The 26,550-nt window shown below is 39.2% G+C and overlaps 4 protein-coding genes across 4 annotated transcripts; 1 reads left to right on the plus strand and 3 right to left on the minus strand.

Annotated features, from left to right (window-relative positions):
* The first annotated feature begins 1,125 nt into the window (after window positions 1-1,125).
* On the plus strand, window positions 1,126-8,343 carry LOC140763294 (protein argonaute MEL1-like). Its single transcript, XM_073101421.1, has 22 exons — window positions 1,126-1,761; window positions 2,396-2,601; window positions 2,682-2,831; window positions 2,952-3,085; window positions 3,370-3,479; window positions 3,595-3,701; window positions 3,802-3,940; window positions 4,032-4,148; window positions 4,286-4,393; window positions 4,474-4,545; window positions 5,411-5,530; window positions 5,608-5,779; window positions 5,901-6,022; window positions 6,110-6,247; window positions 6,723-6,865; window positions 6,938-7,000; window positions 7,079-7,142; window positions 7,250-7,385; window positions 7,453-7,526; window positions 7,627-7,721; window positions 7,853-7,884; window positions 7,979-8,343. Exons 1-22 carry the CDS (start codon window positions 1,243-1,245, stop codon window positions 8,152-8,154), a joined length of 2,997 nt encoding a protein of 998 aa, XP_072957522.1. The 5' UTR covers window positions 1,126-1,242; the 3' UTR covers window positions 8,155-8,343.
* An 882-nt stretch (window positions 8,344-9,225) lies between these two features.
* LOC140763126 (splicing factor Cactin) lies at window positions 9,226-17,789 on the minus strand. The gene is made up of 13 exons (XM_073101188.1): window positions 17,460-17,789; window positions 17,244-17,335; window positions 15,813-15,909; window positions 15,394-15,465; window positions 15,224-15,286; window positions 14,978-15,118; window positions 14,179-14,274; window positions 13,132-13,416; window positions 11,696-11,831; window positions 11,465-11,607; window positions 10,654-10,824; window positions 10,064-10,330; window positions 9,226-9,972 (listed from the first exon to the last, which is right to left on the minus strand). Exons 1-13 carry the CDS (start codon window positions 17,754-17,756, stop codon window positions 9,853-9,855), a joined length of 1,980 nt encoding a protein of 659 aa, XP_072957289.1. The 5' UTR covers window positions 17,757-17,789; the 3' UTR covers window positions 9,226-9,852.
* A 220-nt stretch (window positions 17,790-18,009) lies between these two features.
* LOC140762826 (protein NUCLEAR FUSION DEFECTIVE 4-like) lies at window positions 18,010-20,170 on the minus strand. The gene has a single exon (XM_073100781.1). It carries the CDS (start codon window positions 19,980-19,982, stop codon window positions 18,198-18,200), a length of 1,785 nt encoding a protein of 594 aa, XP_072956882.1. The 5' UTR covers window positions 19,983-20,170; the 3' UTR covers window positions 18,010-18,197.
* A 2,419-nt stretch (window positions 20,171-22,589) lies between these two features.
* LOC140762761 (protein NUCLEAR FUSION DEFECTIVE 4-like) lies at window positions 22,590-24,775 on the minus strand. The gene has a single exon (XM_073100699.1). It carries the CDS (start codon window positions 24,576-24,578, stop codon window positions 22,734-22,736), a length of 1,845 nt encoding a protein of 614 aa, XP_072956800.1. The 5' UTR covers window positions 24,579-24,775; the 3' UTR covers window positions 22,590-22,733.
* Window positions 24,776-26,550: the final 1,775 nt, after the last annotated feature.

Here is a 26,550-nt window from a genome sequence, read left to right on the forward strand (position 1 = left end):
AGTATCAAGTATACTGTACGACTGCGTGAGAGATCGATGCTAACCTCTAAGATGAGCACAGATTGGCGAAACTCGTGTGCTTTGTTTCGACTTCTGTGCACTGTGATCTCAGTCAGTAGCCCCCCCCCCCCCCCTTTTTTTTTAATTTTCTTTTATTTTTAACAAGATCTCTTTGAAGATAGGAGTAATTAGGGCTGTCACAAATAATTAAGCCGGCTCAACCTTATTCTGACACGAATTTTATTATTATTATTATTATTATTTCTCGTTTCTTGAGCTCACGTAATCTAATTCGACAAACAGGCGAGATGAAACTTCGTTGAAAAGGCACTGCAACTCCTCGTCATTCCAAAAGCCGAACAAAAGAAGAGATTTACTTGGAGACCCAAGAGATACCTAAATCTAATGATGATGAAAATTTCCACCTCTGTCTTGTATCAGGTCACCGCCCTAATTGCACGTGATAGACCGGTTTTGGTACGGAGTGGGCCTTTCGCTTTTTCTTTTTTTTTTTTTTTAAAGAAAATGTTATTCTGCCTTTCGCTTTCGGACCGCCGCTTTTGACTCCCGAGTGAAAGAGGAAATGCCAAAAGTGACGGAATATGGTTACCGCTCCCTTGCTTTCCTTCGGCGACAAGGCGCTGGTAGGGGACGAGGTTGTCATTAAGGAGATGATAAAGGGTAATATCGTCTTTTCACAGAATGACAGATGCTTCCTCTCTGGAGCCACTACGCGACTCCGCGGTCCGGTAGTGCCCGTACGTGACTGACCCATCACAAACGCCTCACCTTATTATGGGCACCCTTTTCCTAACCTACTTTCGAGCGACCCACTGCTATCTCATCGAGGGCGAATTTTCCTTAAAAGACCCTGCAAATGGGCACGACCAAGTTGTCGGTAAAGGATCCATGTAGCGAGACCGCAAAACGGCAAAAAGAGGGGCAAAGTTGGAGAAAAGAAATCAAATCATCGACTTTGAGGGTGGTATGTGTAAATATCACTTTTCTTCGTTTCCTCTCTGGTCTAAGTCTCGAGTCACTTTTAGAGTGGAGTAGTCATAGAATAATATTTTCCAGCGGTTTGCTCATCTCATCATTACGTTTATATATATATATATACACACACACACACACCCTTTGCTTCGTTTGCAACTACTTCCTCACGACTGCTGACATTTTTCTCTCCTTCCTTTATCTCTCACTTATCTCCCTGCTCCCCTACGACAAATCCCATCAACCTTCATGTCTACTCGCGGAGGTGGTAGCGGCAGCGGAGGCCGCCGCGGAGGCGGACGTGGACGCGGCCGGCGAGGTGGTCGCGGCGGTGATTTCGTAGTGGAGCCTGCTCCGGCCGAACTGTTCTATGCGCAGCGCGGCGGTGGACGCCGATCTGGACGTGGCGATAAGGGAGGTAGAGGTGGCGATGGGAGTGGGCACGGCGTGGCTACGCTGCCGCCGTCTTCATCCGTTCCCCAACAGCCGCCTACTCCCCCTCCGGCGGTGGCGCAACTAGGAGGGGAGATGGAGAAGATGGCGTTAAAGGAGTCGACGGTTGGAGAAGCTTCTGCAAGCGCCGCGACACCGTCAACGATGGCGGTGGAGGCGGCTGAGGAATCCGCTCCGGTGGCTCCTCCGCCGGCGTCGAGCAAAGCAATAAGGCATCCGCTGCGTCCTGGATTTGGGACCGTGGGGAAGAAGTGCGTGGTTAGGGCTAACCATTTCCTCGTCGAGGTGGCGGATAAGGATCTTTGCCATTATGACGTGAGACATCCTTCTCTTATTCCTCGTTTCATTCCGATGGTAGAATACAACTCATAACTTATTCCGATCGCGTATCATCCTGTGCGTCATTCTTTAGGGTTTCTCGTGTCCTCTCCCTTTAGTCTTTGAGGTTTCCAGATTTTGTTTAATGTGAATATAATACATCTAGTACTTCCGAGTCTGTCCTGACTTTTTGTGATTTTTTTTATTGAGATTTAAATGGTTGCTTCGCACCGTACTTTTAATTCGTCTGTATATATTATGGAACAAGGTTTTCAGAGATGGTTTGGGATGATTTTTTCTGGACCTAAAACGATTCCTGTTGAGAAATGTTTTTGAAAATTTTTATATGTAGACAGATTTTTTTTTTATTGTCTAAAAAAAATTATAGACAGATTTTTTTTTTATTTTTGTATTAAAAAAATATAGACAGATGATTTGTTATTGCCTATGAGTGCGTTTCTAGTTGTTAGTTAATTCGTGGATCGTTCTTGTTCTTAATAAATGCTTCCAGTGAATGCTTGCTAATCTTTAATGGTGTTTGCCTTTAGCTTCCTTTTTTTTGTCTTTTTCTTTCGATCTCTTTTGAGGATTAGGAAGTCAAGTTTGAACTCAGGTTCCGCTATTTGATTAGGTGGCAATAACCCCAGAATCCACCTCAAGGGCGAGAAATAGATTGGTTATTTCTGAGCTTGTTAAGTTGCATAAGCAATCGACATTAGCTAACCGGACTCCTGTCTATGATGGGAGGAAAAGCTTGTATACCGCTGGAGCTCTGCCATTCACATCAAAGAATTTCGTGGTTAAGCTGACTGATACAGACAAGTCTGGCAAAGCTAGGTCTATCTGCTGATCTTTTACAATCATGGAGGAACTTTGTTGTGCTTTTGTTTGATGTACGTTTTATTTGCAACTTGTAGGGCGGAGAAGGAATTCAAGGTAACAATTAAACTTGTTGGAAGGGCTGACTTACAGCACCTCCAACAGTTCCTTCATGGAAGGCAACTGGATGTGCCACAGGAGACTATCCAAGTTCTTGATGTGGTGTTAAGGGAGTCCCCCTCAACAACGTAACGCCTCATCTGTTCCCTTTCTTTACACCCTTTGTTTGTACTATAGATGCATTTAAATTTCAGGCTATGTAATGTTGGGAGTAGAGTCTGTAACTTGGCCAGTTTTCCGCATTACAGGTATGTCACTGTGTCGAGATCATTCTTTTCTCCACTGTTCGGGAACAAGAGGGACATTGGGAATGGCGTGGAGTGCTGGAGGGGTTATTACCAGAGTCTACGACCCACACAGATGGGGTTGTCACTAAATCTTGGTATTGTGTCTTGAAAGTCAAAGGATGTTACTCCTTATTAGTATCTTTGTTATGTCGGTTTTCCAGCACTAAGTTTCCCACCTTAGCAATTCTCTGCTCCATATTATTCCTCCGTTTGTTCTTGTTTACAACACTCACATTTGGTGATAGAAATTAGCAGACTTGCATGTTATAAGACCCCAACCTTGCAACAGCTCCTGTCTTATCTTGGGTTTTTTTTTTAATCTTTTTGTGTTTAAATATATGATACATGTTTAGCATTGATGTTTCATCTTCTTGGACAGATATTGCTGCAACATCTTTTTACAAGGCTGGGCCTCTTGTAGGTTTTGTACAAGAATATCTTAACATTCGAGACAGTGCAAGGCCCTTGTCAGACACAGACCGTATTAAGGTAATGTCACTTGGTAATCCTTTTTCATATCTTAGATAGTTGTAGCTGTTAAATGACTCTGTAAAAGTGATTGCTATATCCTCTATTACATCTTTTGTGCTTTTCATCTTGATAGTTAAAGAGAGCTTTGAGAGGAGTCAGAGTTGAAGCTACTCATCGGAGGGACATATGCATACGTTATAAGATTACAGGCATATCATCTGCTCCAATGAATCAACTGATGTACTCTCATCCCTCTGTCAAAATTTTCCTGTTCTTGATTGATCCTTACAGCACTTACATACAAAATAGAACTTGATTGAGTTCATTTGTTTGCTTTTAGGTTCTCTCTTGATGATCAGGGAACTAGGGTATCTGTTGTCCAGTACTTTAAACAGCGATATAACTATTCTCTGAAGTATGTTTCATGGCCCTGTCTTCAAGCTGGGACTGATAGTAGACCAACTTACTTACCCATAGAGGTATCGACTTCACATTAATGTCAAATAACTCCACTTCAAAATGTTGGATGATAATTTTCTTTGATGCTGATGTATAATGGTATTCATGTAGGTTTGCAACCTCCTTGAAGGACAGAGATATGCTCGAAAACTGAATGAGCGACAAGTAACAGGTATATTGAGGGCAACTTGTCAGAGGCCATCAGACAGGGAAAAGAGTATCTTGGAGGTGCTTAATAGTTGCCATCTTTTCCCATTAAATTGTTATATGTTCTGTGATGCATCACTCATTAGTAGGAAGTGTAAGTTCCTTTTTAGGTTCAAAATTTATTGATCTGTGCTTTTTCATTTATATACCAAGTGAAGATGGTACATGGTAACAATTACAACAATGATAACTATGCGAAGGAGTTTGGAATTAAGGTTATAAACCAACTTGTTTCTGTTGATGCTCGTGTGCTTCCCCCTCCAAAGGTAATTAATTATAAAATCCAAAATTTTGGCTAGTCAAATAGTGCAACTTGTTTGGAACTGTTCTCTTTTGAACATTTCAGTTGAAATATCACGATGCCGGGAGAGAGAAAGTATGCAACCCAGCTGTCGGTCAGTGGAACATGATCAATAAGGTGATGTGTGTTCTCTTTATAGCAGTCTTTTAATTCTCAATATTGTTTTATAATGTTGTCTCATTTCTTAGAAGGCAGTGAGCGTGCATCTGTTCTCCTTGTTCATGGGGTTTTTTTATTATGGTCAACTAACAATCTTTTTATAGTTATTAGGATGTTTTTAAGTTACTACCGAAGTACCTAGTAAAATGTACTTGGGATTTTGCTTCTTTACGTGGGTAGAAGGAAGTTTATGTCAGTTTGTTAATTATATATTGTTGTAATTTTGTTTCTAATTGGTTTTCACTAGAACTCCACAATGTAGTCCACTTAAATCCTGCATTATTGTATTTGTAGGTGAAATGACCGTGCTTGCTTAAGCTTAGGGCCTCTGACATGATGCCTAACAATGTTTTTCTTTGTTCTTTTGGGAAGTCTCTGTATACTTAGATAAAATGACCGTTGGTTTTAAAGTTGGTTTCAAAACTCGGTGCATTCATTTTTTTTAATGTTCTATATCTTTGATTGTCCTTGATAAAAATTCAGTATCATGGCATCTCGTAATCATTTTATTATTTAGAAATTACAGTGATGCATCATCCTTATATTTTGTTTGTTAAAACATTTTGGTGGATACTCAGAAAATGGATAATGAAGGAACTGTACAATGCTGGACATGCTTTTGTCAAGAAAAAAATTGTTGGAGATGCTTCAGTTTTTCACGAATATGTCAAGATGAAGTTCTACGATTTTGCAAGAATCTTTGATCGTCCTTGATAAACAATTCAGTGTCGTATCTTCTTGTAGCCATTTAATTCTATTGATATTGCAACACTGTATCGTCCTTATATTTTGTTTTTCTTAAAACATTATGGTGGATACTCAGAAAATGGTCAATGGAGGAACTGTGCATTGCTGGGCATGCTTGAGTTTTTCACGAATGCGTCAAGATGAAGTTCTACGATTTTGCTGTGATCTTGTCAATATGTGCAACAACATTGGGATGGTATTGAGAATGTCACTCTTTTTTATTTTTGAATTCAACTGTTAAAATTATAGCATATCTTATTTAAAATTTCGAAGGTATTCAATCCAAAGCCATGTATCGACAATCAAGTAGCCCATCCTGATAGTGTTGAGTCTGCTTTGCGAGAGGTTCAAAACAAGTCTATGGAAGGACTAGCTCGCCAGGGCATAACAGGGAGGCAACTCCAATTGCTGATAGTAATTTTGCCTGATGCTAGCGGCTTCTACGGTAAGCATTATTTAGGTGGATGTTTATTGGCAAATTTTGCTTCCTTTGTTCTTGAAGTAATATACTAATATCTGGCTAATTAAGCTTATTCCTCAGATTATTTTTTTCTCATTGGTGACAGGAAGAATAAAAAAAGTTTGTGAAACTGAGCTTGGGATAGTGACACAGTGCTGCTTGCCTAAGAACCTTGCTAAAGGAGATAATCAGTATCTTGAAAATGTTGCTCTGAAAATTAACGTAAAGGTCTGCACTAATTTTTTTTACCCACAATCCAGTTTTATTTAACTACATGAATTATTTGCTTATGTTGTTAATGTGCTCTGCAAATAGGTTGGAGGGCGTAATACAGTGCTTGAAGGTGCCCTACATAATGGAATCCCTTTTGTAACAGACTTGCCAACTATTATCTTTGGAGCTGATGTTACTCATCCACCTCCAGGAGAGGATTCATTGTCCTCAATTGCTGCGGTTTGATCCTCTTAAACCTCTTTTAGTTATAATCATATCCTTTCTCTTCTGAGTATTGAATCTTTGTAGATGGGTTATAAATTATTCTCCCGTCAATTAATGTTGTGATGCAAAACGTGATGGAGAAAGATGAAATAGGGAATTAAGAAGGGAAGGAATGAGGTTTTACACCTCCATCCTAAGAAATGGTTTCACACCAAAATCCTCTAGAGAATAAATCATATAAACTTTCATTAAGTTTCAAAGAAAATATAACGAGTCTATATATAGACCTATAATGGAATTAAGCAAAAAGCACCCTACATAGGAAATAAATAAAAAACACCCTAAATAAATAAAAATTAGAATCAGATCCCTATAAAAGGGATCATCAACTGTCGGCGCCTCCTGCATTGGTACACAGGTCATCGCGTCCTATCAATAATGTCCACATCATATTGTTTCCATCACATCATGTGTTATACCCTCTATATAGGTTGTTGCTTCAATGGATTGGCCAGAGGTTACCAAATATAGAGGTTTAGTCTCTGCCCAAGAACATAGGCAGGAAATTATAAAGGATCTGTTTTCAGTTGTCCAAGATCCGCAGAAGGGGACTATCTACGGGGGCATGATTAGGTAAGTTCAGCATATTTCTGTTCTTAAAAGAACCATGCTTTTATGAGCCCTAAATAATCTTTTGGTTTGCAGAGAATTGTTGCTAGCTTTTTATAGAGTGACCAAACATAAGCCCCACAGGATCATATTCTACAGGTTGTTAGGAGTTAACTATCTGACATTTAGGTTCATACTATTGAGGGAAAACCTCTCTGATATTTAACTTATATTTAGGGATGGCGTAAGCGAAGGCCAATTTAACCAGGTGTTGTTGAATGAAATGGATGCTATTCGGAAGGTAATGCTTTTGTTCAACTAATTCTATCTTAAATTAAATGCATTTTGCAGTTTGTTATCTTGTTTATTATCTCCATTTGCTTGCTTTTTTGTATTTTTTTTTTGTAGGCTTGTGCTTCTATACAGGAGAATTACCTTCCTCCAGTAACATTTGTGGTGGTTCAGAAGCGGCACCACACTCGCCTGTTTCCAGAAGTTCATGGGAGACGGGATTTAACTGATAGAAGTGGAAATATATTACCAGGTGAGTTAACCATGACGCCATACTTTTTTCCAATATGATTTGAAGTGATCCTATTCTGCTGTTTCAGGTACCGTGGTTGACACAAAGATCTGCCATCCCAGTGAATTTGATTTCTATCTTTGCAGCCATGCTGGTATACAGGTAAACTTGTTCCCCTCTCCTTAACAGTTTTTGTATCCAAGTTACTTTCTGCCCTTTGGGTGTTATAATTCTGAATTTTGTTTTTCTTTCCTTTTAACAGGGGACTAGCCGTCCAACTCACTACCATGTTCTATTCGATGAAAACCATTTTACTGCTGATGGTTTGCAGATGCTAACTAATAATCTATGTTACACGTAAGCTAAAACTTAGAGAAGTTCTATAGCTATTCTGCATCCCTCACCTGTTAATGATTTTTTTTTTACTTACCCGTTTCTTAACTTCATCTTATATAAGTTTGTCCATTTTATTTCATGTGAAAATGTAGCTATGCACGGTGCACGCGGTCTGTATCAATAGGTATGTCTCTATTATAGTTATAAATTACTCGCTATCAACTTCTGACAATCTCTTTAGCAGGAGTAAGTTCTTATGACCTCTCTTTGCCTGACAGTTCCGCCTGCATATTATGCACATTTAGCTGCATTTCGTGCACGCTACTATATGGAAGGTGATAACTCTGAGGGAACGTCTTCTGCCGGCGGGGGTAAGACTCGCGATACCTCTGCTGAGGTGCGGCAGCTCCCTCGCATCAAGGATAATGTGAAGGACGTAATGTTTTACTGCTGATTACCCATCTTGCTGATTTAACTTTTTGACATACTTGGTAGGCATGGTCACAGGGAGGTGTTTGTAATTATTATCAGGATTATCTTTTTGACATACTTCTTTTTGTAATTAATATTTGATATCCTGTATGGTCTTGTTCTATATTGGATATATTTAACAGTTAAATATGATATGATCATTTTCCTTCTCTTTTGTCTTGTACTAGTACCAGGTATGCTCTTATCTCTTGAGATCACTCACTCACTCACTCACATAGTCACATGTAGAAGAAATAGGGAAATGCTGTTGGATGTCAGAAGACAGTAGCAACGTAACGTGCTAATTCTTTGCTGGAATATAATACCCTCACTTCCCTGTTGTTCGTACTTCTTGCCTGCTCAGGTCGGGTTTATATTGTCATATTGCATCTAAGTTGGCCTACTTACTGTCGGGTGTTTTCCTCTATAGGGTTAATTACATATTTTGGCTCACTCTTTATCTCTTATCTTCTAAAACTTGTACTATTAAAAGAGAACAGTCTACGGTAAGAATTTTTAACATAATTTATTACGTGATTAGCACTTGTTGACTCTAAAACCTTACCTTCTCCGTTCTCACACGATGTCTTCTTTTTCTTCCCAACCCAAATCCTAAATTACCATCACAATCACCATGGCCATTAGTTATCTCATTTGCCCAAACCCTCAACAATCTATACACCTTCAACAAGAACCTATTTATCTCATCATCTAGATGAACATATTTACCAAATGAGTAAATAATTTTGCAACCTTCATGTTGAAGGGATTTGACTATTTCGAATAATTTAGAGGCTCAAGTTGTTAAAAAGAAAAGAAAAAAAATGAGGGGCGAAAGAAAAAGTTTAATAGTTTTGAGGGGTTGAAAGTATAATTAACCAATTTTCTTCTATATTGCTCCAGTGCTTCACTAAATCATCACCAAAGGCAACAGTATAATACTCCACCTAGCAGTACTGCAAACAGCAAACGTGGAGATCTTTAGCCAAATACTTGTCTTCCATATTAGATTCACCTGCCTAATTTTCTCAACTAAAAAAAAACCGTACGCATATTTACAAACTAGAAATGAAAATGTTACCAATATCAAAACCATCATCTTCAAAGAAAATATCATCAATCTGTCAGATGCACTACATTATGATGCATCAGTTTGCACAGTTGTAAAACTCAAATACTAAATAATGGCAGCAAACAGAAACATCCAGGGAGGGGGCAGCAACACTGAACCTTCATAGAAAATTGAGGGAGCTTGAATCTACACACATCTCAGGATATAAAATAGATTTCCCTGGCCAGGTATTTTCCGGATTTGTCCTACAGATCCATATGGATTGTAAACTGACAATTTCTCGTAATCTCCTCTTGTTAAATATACAGATGAAATGATATCGTCCATGCTACTATGTCCTTCCTAGCAGTACAGTAGAAACCATCGAAAAAATCATTATCCGATGCTTCTGATTAACTTTCCTTTCACCCACCAGAAAACATGAGAATAAATAGAACATGTCTTGTTAATCAATCCATTTAGGAAGCACAACTGATACTGCTTGTCCTATATTCCCAGTCTATCTCCATAATGCAGATACTGAACCTTATCGTGGTTAATATATAGTACTGTCAATCCTCTAAAATAGACCCCAAGTTCTTTTTTTTACCTCCTCTTTCTTCCAATGTGTCACCGCCTGTAGCGATAACGCTTGAAGTTGAAATAGACGTGGAGAATCCCCCGCTCGAATGTACACTTGAAACCCTTCTTATGAGAGTACTCCCATTCCTTATTTACAATGCGGAATGCCTGTTCATAAGTACACACAAAATATAAGAAAAAGACTATTTTACATTTATAAAAGCATAATGAAAAGTTAAGACTTAAATATGATACTCACAATATCCTCATATGGAGGCCCTGCATGAAATCTTATAAAGCATGTCTCACCATTGCTCCCATCCTTCTCAATGGTGTACACTGGTGCTTTTGATTTATCCACAAGATCAGGGTAAAAAATATTGAACTTGTATCCCTGAACAATTTTAGGGGGAGGATTGTCGTGATCATAATGCGTCTGATTATATTTGTTCCACTCATATCCGGTATGCACCCGATTGAAATACTTCGGTTTTCTTGGGCGGTACTTATCATGCCACCAGTATACCTACAAGCACGTGAAAAGATGAAATATAAGCATGAGTCAGTTATCTATAAACATAACAAAACAAGATCAATCAATTTAACTAATTATGTGGTTTTATTACAAGTGACATCACATCTGCATATATGGCTTTTCACACCAATGGAGAACCCATAATTATATTGTTTCAGCAAAGTGAAATAAAGCACTTCTACATGCATGCAGACAAGGATGCGACTACTCATTGAATTGAAACTAATTCAGTTCTATCAAACTCCCAACTGCTCATGCCCATCACAGCAATCATATTGTTATTTCTTGGAATTCAAAAGAAGTTAAACTCAGACCTGTGAATCCAGATTTATTTCAGCACCAGAACCAAACACCGCATCCCCTTCCTCCATGGCTCCCATAGCTTTCATTGCTTTCAGTTCCATTTCATCAGGTTTACTTGTTTTTCTTGTCATTGCTTCCTGAATTTTTCTTCTGTGTACTGCAGCCTCATCACGTTTCCTTTCCTGAACATATAAAAATCCGAGAAATGTGATATTTGTGACACCATAAAAAAGAACAAAGAAATTTATTGCACAGGTAGCACCACCAAGAATATTGTCTTAATAAGCAGTTAATTATACATTGAATAACATGAATCCAGTGTGTTTTCAATGTTATCAGCATCCAAGGGAAGAATGTGAAATGGCATGCTCTATAGCGTGGAGAAAAGGTCAAAACTGTCAGTAAAATAAGGTCTTCCCCAAAATAAATTGGTCTTCCCCAAAAAGATCTAAAACTTTGCCAGCAAAATAAGGTCACCACATAGTCTGTGGTTTGACTATCTTTTAATCAGAAATATCAAGTTATAAGTACTATTATAAGTAAAAATATCCCCAATTATGATAGTTCCCCCGATTTAAAAATTAGTCAAGTAGATGTCTTCCTTTACTTGTAAATAGAAGATCTATTCAGAAAATCATAAACCCTACTTTCAAACTACTGATATCCTCACTATCTTAATTGCCACCAATAATTTTTCTCAAAAGCTGGATGATCTCTTAGTTGGACATCCAGCTCTTCATTTCCAGCATCGCAAACTTAAATCAAAGAGAGACAAACAAAAGACCAAACAGTTAACATCTAAATCTGTATTTGGTACAGTACCAGTTCAGCTTTATCCACTTCAGGGTCAATTGCTTCTTCATCTTCTTGACCATGCAATAGCTCAGGTGAGAAAGATCCTGGCTCCTCTTCCAGCTCATGCTCTGATTCCTCAATAATAGGTTCAGGGGAATATGGTTTCGCATCTATACACATAATATATATCAAGTCAATATCTAAGAACTCCCAGATGAGTAAAAGCTGAATGAATGAAGATGAGGAAGAAGAACATACCCTCTACATCATGGATCACATCTTCCTCCTTAGGCTTGATTTCAGTATCTGTTTCTGAGCCCTGTTCAGCCTTTACCTGCTCTAGATGGTGCAGCTGCTTTTCCAACAGAGAGGCATGGATTTCCTTCAAGCGAGCCTGCAGTCATCAACATAGCAGAGAAAGTGCGTTAGAAAACTATGCTCAATATTCTTGAAGCAATTAGGATGCACTTGCGACTCCTGAAATACCAAGTCAAACAAAGGTTGAATTAATGTGCAATATGTGAAATAGTGTGTATGTTGTATCCCTCGGCAGAATATTGTAAAAGCATAAGCTTGACTCTTGGTAAGTAATAAAGTAGAGGACAACAACCTGGATGGAGCTAAACACTATATGTAGATAATGATCTAAATGGAGTTACATAAAAGAGCTATTTTGTTGATAACAGGCAGCATAATAAATGGACATTGTGCTAAATAAGGAACAAAACAATCTTAGGCACAAAAAATGACAAGATTGTTATAAATTGTAGGGAGGAAGCGAAGTGGGCAACATGGGCTGGGTAATTCTTATTAAATCAGGGGAGACCAATAAGTTGTTCCACAGCATTCCCATTGGTTGTACATGGATCTGCCTATGACCATTAGCTAAATGGGTCATGTAAATTGCATGCATTTCCAACTTCAAGAATAATTACTCACTGCTATGCAAATTTAGAGATGCACATGAACATGAAAGGCACATGCTCTGGTGTGACAATATACACATGAATCATGGAATCACCTTCATCTCCAAGGCACAGACAAGCCAAGGAGCATAAGATTATTTAAGCAACTTAGAAGAATGCAATTTAGATAGCTAAATCTGTATGGATGAAGATGCCTATAACATGAATTGTTCAACATGATCTGGTAAAGATCAAATTTGTTTTCTACACTGACAATGGACTCAATTACAACAGGTTTAATTTTCTTTTTAACCTTCACAACAAGAATCAAGAACTAGAAGTATTCCAAATAAGTCTAAACCTCAAATCATTAGATTGCTTGTTCTTATTGAAGCATGGGATTTACACGATAGTATATTCATGCATTAGCATGGAACACTGCCAAGACTCTAGTAAAAAGCATGTCATACCTTGGCATACTTGCATACTTTAAACATGGAACCAAGTCACTCAGCAATGAACACAATTTTATTCTACTAGAGTTCTCAAATGGTACAGCATAAATATTGGAGATGTACTGAAATATTAGTCTGATATATAATGGATACTGGATAGAATTTGAAACTAGTAATTTCTTAAGCAGACTAATATTTCAACATGGAATAAACACCTAACATGCCAGACTATACCAGTACCTAGTATTTTACAATTGAACCTCAGAGGACAGATATTTCTGGTATAACTCTCATTTTTTTCATTTTTGAGGGATGAAAGAACATTTGTGCATACCTTCTCTTTGTAAATCCGAAGGCGTTTCAAGATAGCTTCCCAATATTCAACCACCTTGGCAGTGCCGGAGCGCATCTGTGACTCAATTTGAAGTTGCATTGTCTCCAATTGGCTAACAGTACGTCCTTCTAAGAGATTCTTCACATCTGTCTCAATGCTTGAGTGTAAACCTCTTTCTTCAGCAAGGACCTCAGGAGGTGGTTCCTCACCACGCACTCTAGCTCGATCCAGTGCATCTCTTTTTCGAGCCTCAGTTAATTCCCAATCACAAATCACCATCAATGCCTGATCAATATCAAACAATTATTACAAAAGTAATGATATGGAATTCCATATCTTTATAGATTTTAACAAAAAAACTAGTAGATAGAAAGAAAAAAAAAGGCTCTGCTATCTAATTATAAAATAATTCAATTGTTATCAACGATACTTCCTTAGCAGCATATATGAGGTGGAGCCACCTTTCAGTAAGGCACTCTTCTATTTCCTTGCTAGAAATCTAATATGCAATTTAGTGCATTCAGTAAGCCAAGTAGTTCTCTTGAATACTAGTACTCCGTAAGTACATATGGTAGTATAAGAAAGATACCACAAATGAGTTTCAAGTGCAACTAAACATTCAGCGCCAGGAAAACAAGCTGGATTGAGAACACATATGCAATCAGCTAAAAGAAGATACAGATGAGTACCATCAGTTACGTCACAAGTCATCAAAATAAACATGCATAAATGGTTAGAAATAAGAGCACCTCAAAGGTTCAGAGAACAGAGAATTCTTGTTAAAATGTTAAAAGAATGCCTCCCACACTTCATAATATAATAACTAAAATTGAGACAACACATAAAATCTTAAATGAATAAAATAACAAATATTTAAGTTCATATCAAGGAAGTAATTAAACCACACAAAAAGGATTGAATTGCGCAATTAATATCATGATAGAAAAGTGAAAATTGGACAGCTTTTTGTAAATGCAATTTCTCCATCATTGTTATATGATGTAAAGGACTTATGAAAATGGTGACACAAAAGACAAGGAGTAGTACCTTCCAGTACTCAGTATGCATTGCTGTTTCGCCGCCAAGGTCTAGATGCATCTTAATGTCATTTTGCAGCTCCTCCATTTCCTTAGCCGTCAATCCCTGCTTATTTATTAGGAAAAATATAATGATAGTCACTAAAAGGTAATAAGGATATCTACCTTTTTCATAGACTCTAACTATGCCAACAGTGATCAGTTTCCAAGAAAAAGAAAACAAAACTTGAAGTGTCTAACTACTTGACATAAGGCAAACATCACATAATTTGGAAATTGTGTAACTATAGGAAACGACGATAGTTTAAGTGAGGCTAGTCCTCACTCACTCTCTGAAAAAACTATAGGAAATGATAATAAGAATATATCAATTGCTTGCTTGTTTTTCATTCTGCTTTATCCTGAATATGAATGTTCAAAGTAAATAAATGGTAAGATAGATGTTCTTCGATACAAAAGCATTTCAAGAAAGCAAGTCACAGTTGAAGACTATTTTATATTAATCTATGTTGGATAGTTCACGTTATATTTAATCCAGATTCAATATTTACCAGCATTGCTTTTTTATAGCAGAAATAGTTCCAAAATTTTGTATCTGCTGAGTGCTAGCACATGAAAATATATCATTATAATTCATCAATAACTCACCTAGAAACCATAAATGAGAAACCTACAAAATATCAAGGAAAAGAGTACCAATTCCAACTTAAAAATGCTGGCTTCTCTTCTCATTGGATTTCCATATTCATCAAGCAAGGAACGAAAGAAGATTTATATATTCATATGACAACACAAAGAAGTATACTTACCTTGAATACCATGTATGGTTCATTTAATTCAATATCACAATCTTCAGAGAACTTAAGATTCTTCAAAAGTATATCGATGGGTTTCATGCGTCCCTCACGCAATCTAATCTCAGACCTGATTTTGCTCTGATCAAAATGGAACTGCAGAAGATTACACAGAAGGGGTTTAGAAGCAGCCCAGATAAGGGCTTCAGGAGCAATCTAGATTAACATTGGTAGAGACTGTCTAAGAGTTCATGTCTACACCTCTTCCTCTTTCTTCTCCCAGTCTTGGAACTCAGCTCGAGCACGTTCCCGAGCTAGCAATGCCTGCAAAAATTTTAAAAGTTCATCTACTATGCAAGACGAATCAATGCGGTATAGATAAGACTGCAACAAAACTCCACGACTATATAAATATTGAATATTTAACCAACCATCTCCTCCTCATGTTGTGCCTTTTCAATAGCTCTCTCTTCTCTTCTTTTTTTAACCTTTTCTATCTCTGCCTGAATTAGGAAAACAAATGGTAAGAAATCACATCTACTAAGGAAATAAGCCTGAGTACAACAGAAAGCACATGTCCAAACTGCAAAATTGCAGTGCAACCTACTGTCTAGCTACAAGTAAATATGCAACTATATCTACTCAAAGTTTAGGGAAAAAAAAAACACAACTATGTCTGAGCATCAAACTTGTAACTTACTATAACTAATCCTTTTCTCAGTGGCAGATTATTGCATATATGCATCTAGAGTTTGAACCAGAACATGCATGAGACCTATGCTATATTTTAAGTGAAGCTCCAATATTCAAAATAGGTCATACTCTTATACAATGACCATTTATTGCATACCATTCTTTCTCTCTGTCTCTTCTTTTCAGCTTTAAGAGAAATATCTAAAGGTTGGCCTTGAGCGACATCTCGTTCAATCTTCTTTCGCCACACAAAACTGTAATCATGTTAGAAAAATAGAATGAGCATGACCAATTCAGAAATAGGAAGATATTGTACTATGAAGCTCTTCTAGCAACAATTAAAGATCGGTGAGTAAGATCAGCTATATGCTCCTTTGAATTTAGTTGCAAATGGCAGCACCTCAAGACTGTGGTGTCCATTTTATTGCTTCTATTATAATCAACTTTTAGATTTCTTATTCCCCCATTTCACATGGTAGACATAAATTGAGCCACTAGTACTCTATATGGTCCTTATGCTGGACGGTAAGACCAAATTAAATTACCATTATCTAGTTAATAGAGATGTGTCCAGCTAACAATATATAATTCCTCACTCTCTTTCTTCTAATCATATCTTATTGGCCAAATACAATATTACCATGGTTCTTTATACTTCTAAGTGAGGACCGCCTCTTGTTGATTACTAACAAAGCCAGAACAATCCATCATGGGATTCTGCTCCTACCATGAGACAATAAATTTATCTACTGATAGTGCAAAAAAGAATGAGAACATAATGTAGACCGACGTAGCATCTAAATACTATTGCCACTTAAATTGTTTATCCCATCACTACTCTTGCCCTAGTCGATTCCCAACTTTCTGCTAGAACTCAATAATCTATACTAGCAAGCACATGTTTATAACTCCAATCAGTTAATCAAAGATTCAAAATAAGGCAATGTAAACCAGTACAGATGCATATTGATGCAAAATGTAGCTTGTGCAAAGCCAATAATTCTCCCAGATATATTTACAGTAATCTAATAAGAAATAGCTTACTAGCTTATCTTAAATTCATTCCCAGTTATTATATCACATATTAAACTTTCTCAATATAAATTATAAGACCAGAAAGAGGATAATACAGCTAGAACGCAAGCTAGCTTATCTTAGGTCAGACAGCACAGAGACAGTAAACAAGGTAAAGGCTGATATCTTCTGTCTCAAGCAGACTTTACCATGTTCTGAACTAAAAACTTATATGACAAGCTACTAAAGTCACTATGGCAATTGCTATCAATTACAGGTTGTTCAAAGGTTAAGAAGGGATCAGAAATAGCCCTTAGATATTGAGTGAATCTTCTACTCTAGTATCCGATTATTTTCCTTAAAAAGATTGCCTAACGAGAGAAAGTATGGAATTTTATCTGCCATTAAATTCGGCGAAGGGAAACCGAAGAACATCTATCATGTACAATATAACTCCTAAGCTAAACAAGAACACTGATCCTGCTTAAAATTTTGGATTCCAAACAACAGTTTCCAACTTCTCAATAATGGAGTAGAATTCTTAACGTTCAAAGCAAAAGGCTATCTTGCTTACTTCTCCGTAAGATTTGAATCCCCAAAAGGGTTGGAATCGTTCGAATATCCGGAAACCGCGCTCGCCTTCAGTTTCTTAGCCACCCTCAAAGCCTAAAGACGGGACAACCAATCAAAACCCTAAACAAATTTCATTTCAAAAAGGGGGGGAGGGACAAAAACCAGATACCATACAACACAAAAACCCTAGAGACGAATCGAAAGGCAAAAGGAATACCTTCTTCTGGGCTTTCTTCGCCATGTACTCCACGATCTCCTCCTCAGTAACATCTTTCGACGACTTACTTCGGCGCCTCCCACGGCCCTCCTCCTCGGATCCGGAACGCGACGACTCATCCCCGCTACCACTCCCATCACCAGAGGAGCTCCTCCTCCGCCGGTGGTCCCGGCGACTTTCTCCGTGGCGGCGGCGGCGGCGGCTCCGGCTTCGGGAGGAGGAGCTTTTCCGCCTCTCGGATTCGGATTCGGATTCATCGTCCTCCTCGGAAGAAGGGGTTCGGCGATGCCTCCCCATACTGAAAGAGGCGGGATGTGCTTTGCTCTTTGCCGACTTATTATTAACACAAGAAAGGAGAGTAGCTTGAGGTAGCGCTAGAAGCGATCGTGGGGCTTTCAGGCCGGGCTGGGCCACAACAGGCTCACACCAGGTTCGGCCCGGTCCCAGTCAAGCAACTTCAGCCCGCTTGAGGCTAGAGTTTATGGATTTTCCATTACCAAAAAAAAAGAGTATATAGAAAAAAGAATAATGACCAAATTCAACGTTTTTATATAAAATTAAAATTTTAACACTAGTTGCTGAAATATTATTTAAACGGATTGAATATTTTAGAATGAGATAAAAGTACGGAACTATACTTTGATCTCAGAATTAATGAGTTTTTTAAAATAAAAAAAAAGGATTAGGAAAACCATGCCACAAATGCTTTTCCAATTTTACAGGATTGACAGCAGAGAATTAAAAGACATTCCTTTGTGAAGTTTGAATTGAATCATTCCCCTTCAGACATTCCTTCTCATCTAATTTCTCTTTCTCTACAGAAGACTTCGTCTCCTCTGCTTTACTCTCTCCCTCCAACCCCTCTCTAAACCTCGCATATATATCTCCTCTGTAGAAATCTTTAGTCCTCCATGCCAGTAATAACATCACGAGAGCTCCGGCGAGCGTCACCGCCGTGATAATGAGAAACGAACGCTTAAAGCACTGCACTCCAATGCAGGTCAACGACTTCCCTGACGACGATGGAACCAGTTTATGGCCGTTCTGCTTCATGGCCTCTCTGTCGTACAAGTATCCGGCGACTCTCACGTTGAGGATGTAGGAGCCCACCGGGCTCGCCATCCCGCCGAAGTTATATAATGTGGAGTAGTACTTGAGGCCGAAGAGCTCTGATATGATGGAGAGGATCAACGGCATGGCGGCGCCGAAGCAGAAGCCGATGATGATGGAAGCGGCGTAGAGGGAGCCCGGGACGCCGAAGGCGACGAGGAGGTGGCCGAGGCAGGAGACGAGGAGGACGAAGGCGAACATGAGTGGGCGAGGGAGCTTGTATTTGGCTAGTAGGATCTCCGACGCGAATCCGGAGGCGACGCGGCCCGTGTAGTTCCATATGCTGATGAGGGAGACGAAGGTGGCGATGCTCTTGGCCGGGTAGCCCAGAGACTCGCCGATCTGGCCCATGTTGTCGATGGCGGTCAGCGTGCCGCCGACGCCGAAGACGGTGGAGACGAAGAGGAGGAACATGTCGACGCTGACGAGCGCTTGGAGGATCGAGTAGTCCTCGCCTCGATTTGGGGATTTGAAGATCTTTACAATGCGAGACAAAGTGAAATTATTAGTATTTTTACTACTAGCATTGCTCAAGATGGTGGCGGTGGTGGTGGGAGGAGAAAGGGGGATTTTTTTTGGTGGGTGGTTTTGTTTAGAGATGGAGATCTCTTCTCTTATTACGACGGCGAGAGGGAGGATGAAGAGGAGGAAGAGGACGACGGCGGCGCTGCCGGCGTACTCAGCGCGTGTGAAGGCGAATTTCTTCTGGAGGATGATTACGACCATGAGATACGCGGCGAGGGCGAGGGAGACGTAGAGGAAGTTGCAGAAGACCTTGAACTCGTTCGACAAGCGATTTGGGGGGATGATGCGGATGGTGCGAAGGAACACGGCGGAGATCGCCGCGGGGAGCCAGGCAATGAGCAAGACGAGAGACTTGGAGTCGCGGCCGCCGTAGAAGGCGAGGTAGAGCTGGGTGAAGACGGCACCGCTGAGGCCGACGAAGCCTTTTAGAAGCCCGAGGACGATGCCGCGGCTCTCGGGGAAGTTCTTGACGCAGGTGACGAGCGCGCCGGTGTTGGCGAAGGACTGGGAGTTGGCGCCGACGCAGATGTAGAGGCACATCTGCCACACGTGCGGGCGAGGTGTGCGGCCAGTGATGGAGAGGTAGACCATGAGGTAGCCGAAGAGGTTGGTGGCGGAGCCGACGGCGAGGATGAGCCAGGTCGGGGTGACCTCAGCGAGGAGGCCGGCGTGGATGCCGACGTTGGCGCCGAGATCCTTAAAAAAGCTCAGAGTGTTGAGCGTCTGCTGGTTGTAACCAAGGGAGGATTTAATGTCGGCGGAGTAGATGGCGAAGATGTAGGTGGCGCCGGCAGCGGACATGATGAGGAAGGAGGCGAACGCCATGAACCATCGGCCGGAGAGCATCTGGACGGTCAGGCCCATTGGCCCGGACGATAAAAATGACATCTTCTCTCTCTCTCTCTCTCTACTATCCTCTATCTCTAAACTCTATAAAGAGAAAGGCCATAGATAGCTAGACTGGCATTGTTTCTATACCAATTAAAATTGTTGCAAGATAGTTACAAATAACACCCTATAAATTCATTATTTCATGGGCAACTTTTTATACGCTAATGAACTTATTAAGTGGCATTTGGTCCCGTGAACCAGCAAGTGGTAGTCGGTTTCCTTCTCCACCTCCTCCTCCTCCTCCTCCTTTATATCCTTCTATGTCGTTTTCCTTCTTTCTAGATAAGATTCTCCGAAGGAGGTCCGTTACTGAAACATCCGGATCAATAATAGCAAAACTAGTCAACGGTCATGGCTAAATTTTTGGATGTAACTTACGATCTTAAAAACAATGTCGGATAGGAACGTAGGATCAGCTTTTAGGTCGTTGATCCGCACCGACATTTGAACACAATCGCTTCAGATAAGGACTGCTTTGGGTTCGACTCGAGTTAGCCCAATCTTGTCTAAACTAACCTGCTTTAGTTCTTGGCCTAGCCCATTTTGGCCCATTTTATAAAGATGAGAGGTAGTCTAATGGTTAGATATATTTTTCTCTCGAGCATATAGTCTAACGGCCATTGATATATGTTTCTTAGTCTCTCACTGCTTTGGGTCATTGATAATGGTAACTTAGAAAATATACAAAAATACTATATTTGAAATTAGACGAAAGATTCCACTTCTGTATTATTTTTTTATCAAATAAGATGCTATGTTTATAAATAATTATAATAAGGGATTCGTTCATAACACTGTCAAAAAAATAGTGTTATTTATAATGTTCTTTTAAATATAAGTTTCTCTTACCTAACACCACATGACATTGTTAAATAATCTCAAGCATAGACTGATGGTCATCGATATATGTTTCTTAACCACTCACTGCTTGGGGTTCTACTATAACTTGATGGTGGAAGTAAGTAGGAAACAACCTCGGTTAATCTGTGATTAAATATCTAATCAATCTTCTCAAATCGATTCGAGATTAAATAAGTGATTGTTAGGCCACCAAATCTCATGGATATGAGGATGGGCTTGATATAAATCTTATCAAAAAAAGAAATAGAAAAAAGAATGTGCCTGTCTCATATATTATTACCTAACTAATGTTTGTGATTGGCCCATTAATCTAATCTCTCGCATGCACCTCCCAGAGATCCAGCTCAACTAATCCATAGACAGATCTATATCTTTTAATAATTTTCCATTTCATAGTTTTGAGATTATGATCGTATGATAATTATAAAATGAATTAACTACACATAGAGCCTTCATAAACTATATAATAGTTCTTTCCCCAATGATATTATTGTAAAATATCAAATAACTATTTTACCCTCATTTTATTTCTTTCTTTTTTAAAATAATAATACTAAAATATTCTTAGAGAATCTAAAATTAATCACACGACTAATCAAACAGTTTTTTTTTAACAGAAAAATCTAACAAATAATGACTAATATAAGGAATAATTTTGATGTTTTACGCATTGATTCCCTTAATTATGTAAAACATCGACTGTTGAAAAATACTATCACCTCAAGATCCATTTATTTTCTTCATTTTCCTCCCTTTGTAATCTTTAATTTATTTTCTTTTTATATATTTTCCCCTTTAATCTTATAACTTGGTGTCACCCATTATTTCCATGTGTATAGGCAATAATTCAAAGAGTCCAGATATAATTATCCCCATCTTCTCTAGTGGCCTAATTTCATTAGCATCTCTAATGCAAGTCATGACCAAGCTTTGCAGTGGGTCATTTAGTTTGTACCTTAGATTAACTTTCCAATATTTAAACATATCTATTTTACTTGTGAAACATTGGCAATCATATGCTCATATATTTCCATGTTAATTGGGCTCCCTCATCACTCCAATAGAAGGGAGAGAGATATGTCTCTGGATCTTATGCAAAGTTAAGCCTAACCTTAAACACTATTTAACATGAGATCAAGTGTAGGGACAAAACCACTAGAAATTTAAATTAGAGACAGGAACATTAATTAGATCTTCCATCCAAATCTTTGGCCTTATCCATCACATGTAATTTAATTTCATCTCTCATAGGAAACAAAAAGGAGAGGGATACTTCCTTTTTCTTATCTTACTTAATTTTGTCACCATCCAATCTTCCAAAATGTTGCAAAGTTAAAAGAAATAGTTTTAGAAAAAGTACAGAGCTGCTCAAAGTTAGAGCATTTGGAGTTAATTGATGTGCAAAGACCTACCTAATGTCCAATAATTGAGGTACATAACAGCCTGTAATTAGTTGTCTAAAATGTAACCCAACCGACTTAGTGTGTTGTTTCTTCCATAGATTATAAGTTCATAGGTTAATTATAAAATAAACAAAAGGGGTCCAGAAAGAGCCTAAATTTAAGGGCTCCAGTCCCAGATATTGTGAAGCTTGATGTATATATACATATATAAGTATTTTTTAATATAAAAAATTTAAGAGTTAGTCCAGTTAGGAGCTTAACCTCAAATTAAACAAGCCCTAAATAACCACACTGGCCTGCATTGCACTGCAAGCAGATTAAAAGAAATAAAGATGAAAGAAAAGTATAATCCAAGTACGTTTTTAGTAAGTACTACAAGTCAAACCAAGAAGTAACTTTCATTTCTTTGTATATTGACCGATATACCCTTCTCCTACCTTAGCATTTGCCACCATTAATTAACCACCTCTCCCTCTTTCTCTTCTCATCCACTAGACCTTCCCACCTCCACTGCTCCCCTCTCTCCAACCTTCACCATCTTCACCTCTCCACCACTAGCCGTCTCCTCCTCCGCCGCCTCAGCCGCAGCCGCATCCGCATCCGCATCCGCATCCGCCCCGTCTTTAAACTTCGCGTATATATCCCCTTGGTAGAACTTCCTAGTTCTCCATACCAACACCAGCGACACGATCGCTCCGAGAACCGTCACCGCCGTTATAATTAGAAAAGAGAGCTTAAAGCACTGCACTCCCATGCACGTCAAGTCGTCTCTGGCCTTCCCCACCACTCCCCTGTTCTGCTTCGCCGCCTCGCGATCGTACAAATGCCCGGTGACCCGCACGTTGAGTATGTAGGACCCGATCGGGCTCGCGACGGCGCCGAAGTTGTAGAGGGTGGAGTAGTACTTGAGGCCGAACACCTCGGAGATGATGGCGAAGAGCAACGGCCATTGCGCCCCGAAGCAGAAGCCGATGAGGACAGACGCCAGGTAGAGGGACTTCGGCACGCCGAAGGCGATGAGGAGGTGGCCGACGCAGGAGAGGAGGAGGATGATGGTGAGCATTAGCGGGCGGGGGAACCTGTATTTGGAAAGGAAGATCTCAGACGCGAAGCCGGCGGTGACGCGGCCGGCGTAGTTCCATATACTAATGAGGGAGACGAAGGTGCTGATGCTCCGGGTCGGGTAGCCGAGGGATTGCCCGATTTGTCCCATGTTGTCTATGGCGGTCAACGTTCCACCGACTCCGCAGATGGTGGCGAAGAATAGGACGAGCATGTCGACGCTGACGAGGGCTTGGAGGATGGAGTAGTCGTCGCCTCTCGCCGGAGCCCTGAACATGTTTGTGACAGAAGAAAGCTTCGAACTGTTCGAATTCTCCGAGCTCAGCACTTCTTCGGGAACTTTAGCTACCACCGGCGGCGGCTCTTCGACGACGGTGATAGCAGTGGGAGGAGTATTAATCTCTTGCTGCTTTCTCCTAAAGATCTTGATCTCTTCTTTGATGACGACGGCTAGGGGAAGGAAGAGGAGGAAGAGAAGAATGGCGGCGCTGATGCTATACTCGGAGTGGGAGAAGGTAACACTGTTCTCCACGACGATCATGACAAGGAGGTAGGTGGCGAGGGCGATGGAGACGTAGAGGAAGCAGAAGAACGGCTTCGTCTCCCCGGGCTGCCGCACGTACGGCATGATGCGGATGGTGTGGACGAAGACGATGGAGATGGCGGCGGGGAGCCAGGCGATGAGCAGGACGAGGGACTTGGAATCGTCGCCGTAGATGGCAAGGTAGAGCTGAGTAAAGATGGCTCCGCTGAGGCCGACAAAACCTTTCAGAAGCCCGAGCACGATGCCGCGGCTCTCGGGGAAATTCTTGACGCAGGTGACGAGCGCGCCTGTGTTGGCGAACGACTGGGAGTTGGCGCCGACGCAGATGTAGAGGCACATCTGCCACACGTGAGGGCGAGCGGTGCGGCCGGTGATGGCCAGGTAGATCATGATGTAGCCGAAGAGGTTCATGGCGGCGCCCATGGCGAGGACGACCCACGGCGGGGTGATCTCGTTGATGAGCCCGGAGAGGATCCCCACGTTGGCCCCGAGATCCTTATAAAAACTCAGCGTGTTGAGAGTCTGCTGATTGTATCCGAGGGAGGATTTGATGTCCTTCGAGTAGATGCTGAAGATGTATGTGGCACCGGCAGCCGCCATGATGAGGAAGGAGGCGAAGACCATGAACCACCGGCCTTGGACGACGCGGACGGCGAACCGGAGGTTGAGGAAGCTGCGGAGAGGGGAGGCGGCATCGCCGTTCCCGCCGCCGGCGAAGACCATTGCTGCAGTTGGTGGTCGCTAATAGTTGGGGATCGATGCCTTTGTGTGGGAATTGACGGAGGAGGAGAGGGAGGATATATAGCAGCGCGTGTGGATTAGAGTAGTTTGATGATAGATAGAATGATAGGTGTGCGGATTGACTCGGGGGGAGCGGAGGAAAGGGATTGGTGTTGACTTGGAAGGACTTGCGAGAGGAAAGCCAGGTTGATTGGGATTTGGGGTTTGCTTTATTTTATTTTATTTAGATACTAAAGGGAAGTTTACAATTTTCACCCTTGGATATGGAATAATGCACTTTTGGCAAATACTTCAGTATGTCTTTAGAATTTATAATCCTGATCTCTAATAGCCTGTTTTCGTACTGATTTCAAAATTAAAGTACCTAAAATAATGGCATGTTAATTAATAAAATTAAATTACATGTCCCTAATTTTCAGGTTAAGTTCTATTTTTCTGTTAAGATTTTTTTTTATCTTAGATATGATTGTGATAGGTATAACTATGCATTAATTATAAGACATATCACTTAATACTAAATAATTTAAATTTAATTTTTTAAGATAGACTTCAATTTAAATATGATTCTGTATTTCTACATATTATTAAATTTTTATTTAAATCAATCTTACACTAACAAGAGTTAAATGTGTATAATTAAAAAATAATCAAAAAGATAAATTCAATTAAAATTTAATCAAGTTAATTATAAAAAAGATATTAGTATTCTCATTCTGATATATACATTACTCTCAGTTAAAGATATAACGTGCAAGACAATATATTTAAAAATAAATAATTATTTATTAAACTGATAATATCTTTTAACCTTTTTTGCATTGTTATTTTATCGTTAAAAATCTTAACAACTAGATTTTCATCAAGACTATTAATAAATAATTACTTCTATGGTACGAGAGAATCTCTCAAATATTTTGGGCAGGATATCATCTTATCTATTGATAGAAATTACTGGTAGAATATTTACCGCTAAGTTCTCAAATCAAAGAGTTTAGTTATGAAAATATTTTCGATCACACTAATTAGTTAAAATATGCTAAACCATAACTAATAAATTTGATTTTCACTATCTACATGCTTTAGATTTCAATAATAAAATATATTTATTTGGAAGGAATAGAAAATATGCAAAGATTTTTAATTTAATGGGGGATAATTAATGTTATTTATAGAAATTCATTAATATAAAATCAAACCTTATTTAAGATATGAACATATTCTCCGGGGAAGAGTTCCACTACATAAACATATTTATTCACAATTTAATAACCAAGCATAATTTTTTATATAATCTCATTTAAAATAATCTTTATATCTTATAACTAAATAATAAAATATAAATAAAATTATAGATGTACCTAATTTAAAATAGGATTTATCCGTAATGTTCAAGCTTATGTCGGCTAGTTTTTTAGGCCAATTTTCTTTCTTCAATCTAGCTTTTGGTCAAACTTAAATTTGGGAGATTAGTGGCCTCCAAATTGCGGCTTGTCGTATTGGATAGATATATAGCTAATTCACATAACTTTATCCCTTTCTCTTCACAAAACTTATTAAATTCGTAAATACTTCAATGCACCTTTAAAAATTATAAAAGGCTATAATAGTCCGTTTTCATACCTGGTACCAATTTTTCGGTACCGATTCCAAAACCATATCACGTAAAAAAAGAGTATATTAGTTAAAAAGATTTAATTACGTGTGTCTAACTTCCCAGTTTTCTTATTATATCTTTGAAGATCTTAACCATTAGATCTTCATCAAACTGATTGATAAATAATTAACTTTATGGTACGGAAGAAGTGCTCTACGTGTTTTTTTTCTTCCGTTAAGATTTCTCTTATAAATATAATTATGCCTTAATTATAGGAGATATCATTTAATATTAAATAATTTAAATTTAATTATTTGGAGATAAACTTCAATTTAAATATAATTCTCTATCTCTATATAT

This window comes from Typha angustifolia, chromosome 7 (genome assembly GCF_048772165.1).
Source record: "Typha angustifolia cultivar Huaian chromosome 7, ASM4877216v1, whole genome shotgun sequence".
In the NCBI taxonomy this organism is placed as follows: Eukaryota; Viridiplantae; Streptophyta; class Magnoliopsida; order Poales; family Typhaceae; genus Typha; species Typha angustifolia.

Bases quoted from the DNA above. Each gene is read 5' to 3' on its own strand.
- LOC140763294 (XM_073101421.1), top strand. From the start codon at position 1,243: ATGTCTACTCGCGGAGGTGGTAGCGGCAGCGGAGGCCGCCGCGGAGGC. The intron at 7,143-7,249 runs GTAATGCTTTTG...TTTTTTTTGTAG, and splicing joins AAATGGATGCTATTCGGAAG to GCTTGTGCTTCTATACAGGA. The intron at 7,885-7,978 runs GTATGTCTCTAT...TTTGCCTGACAG, and splicing joins CACGCGGTCTGTATCAATAG to TTCCGCCTGCATATTATGCA.
- LOC140763126 (XM_073101188.1), bottom strand. From the start codon at position 17,756: ATGGGGAGGCATCGCCGAACCCCTTCTTCCGAGGAGGACGATGAATCC. The intron at 15,119-15,223 runs GTGTAGACATGA...AATCTTCTGCAG, and splicing joins GGGAGAAGAAAGAGGAAGAG to TTCCATTTTGATCAGAGCAA. The intron at 11,832-13,131 runs GTATGCACAAAT...TGATGACTGCAG, and splicing joins TTCGGATTTACAAAGAGAAG to GCTCGCTTGAAGGAAATCCA.
- LOC140762826 (XM_073100781.1), bottom strand. From the start codon at position 19,982: ATGTCATTTTTATCGTCCGGGCCAATGGGCCTGACCGTCCAGATGCTC.
- LOC140762761 (XM_073100699.1), bottom strand. From the start codon at position 24,578: ATGGTCTTCGCCGGCGGCGGGAACGGCGATGCCGCCTCCCCTCTCCGC.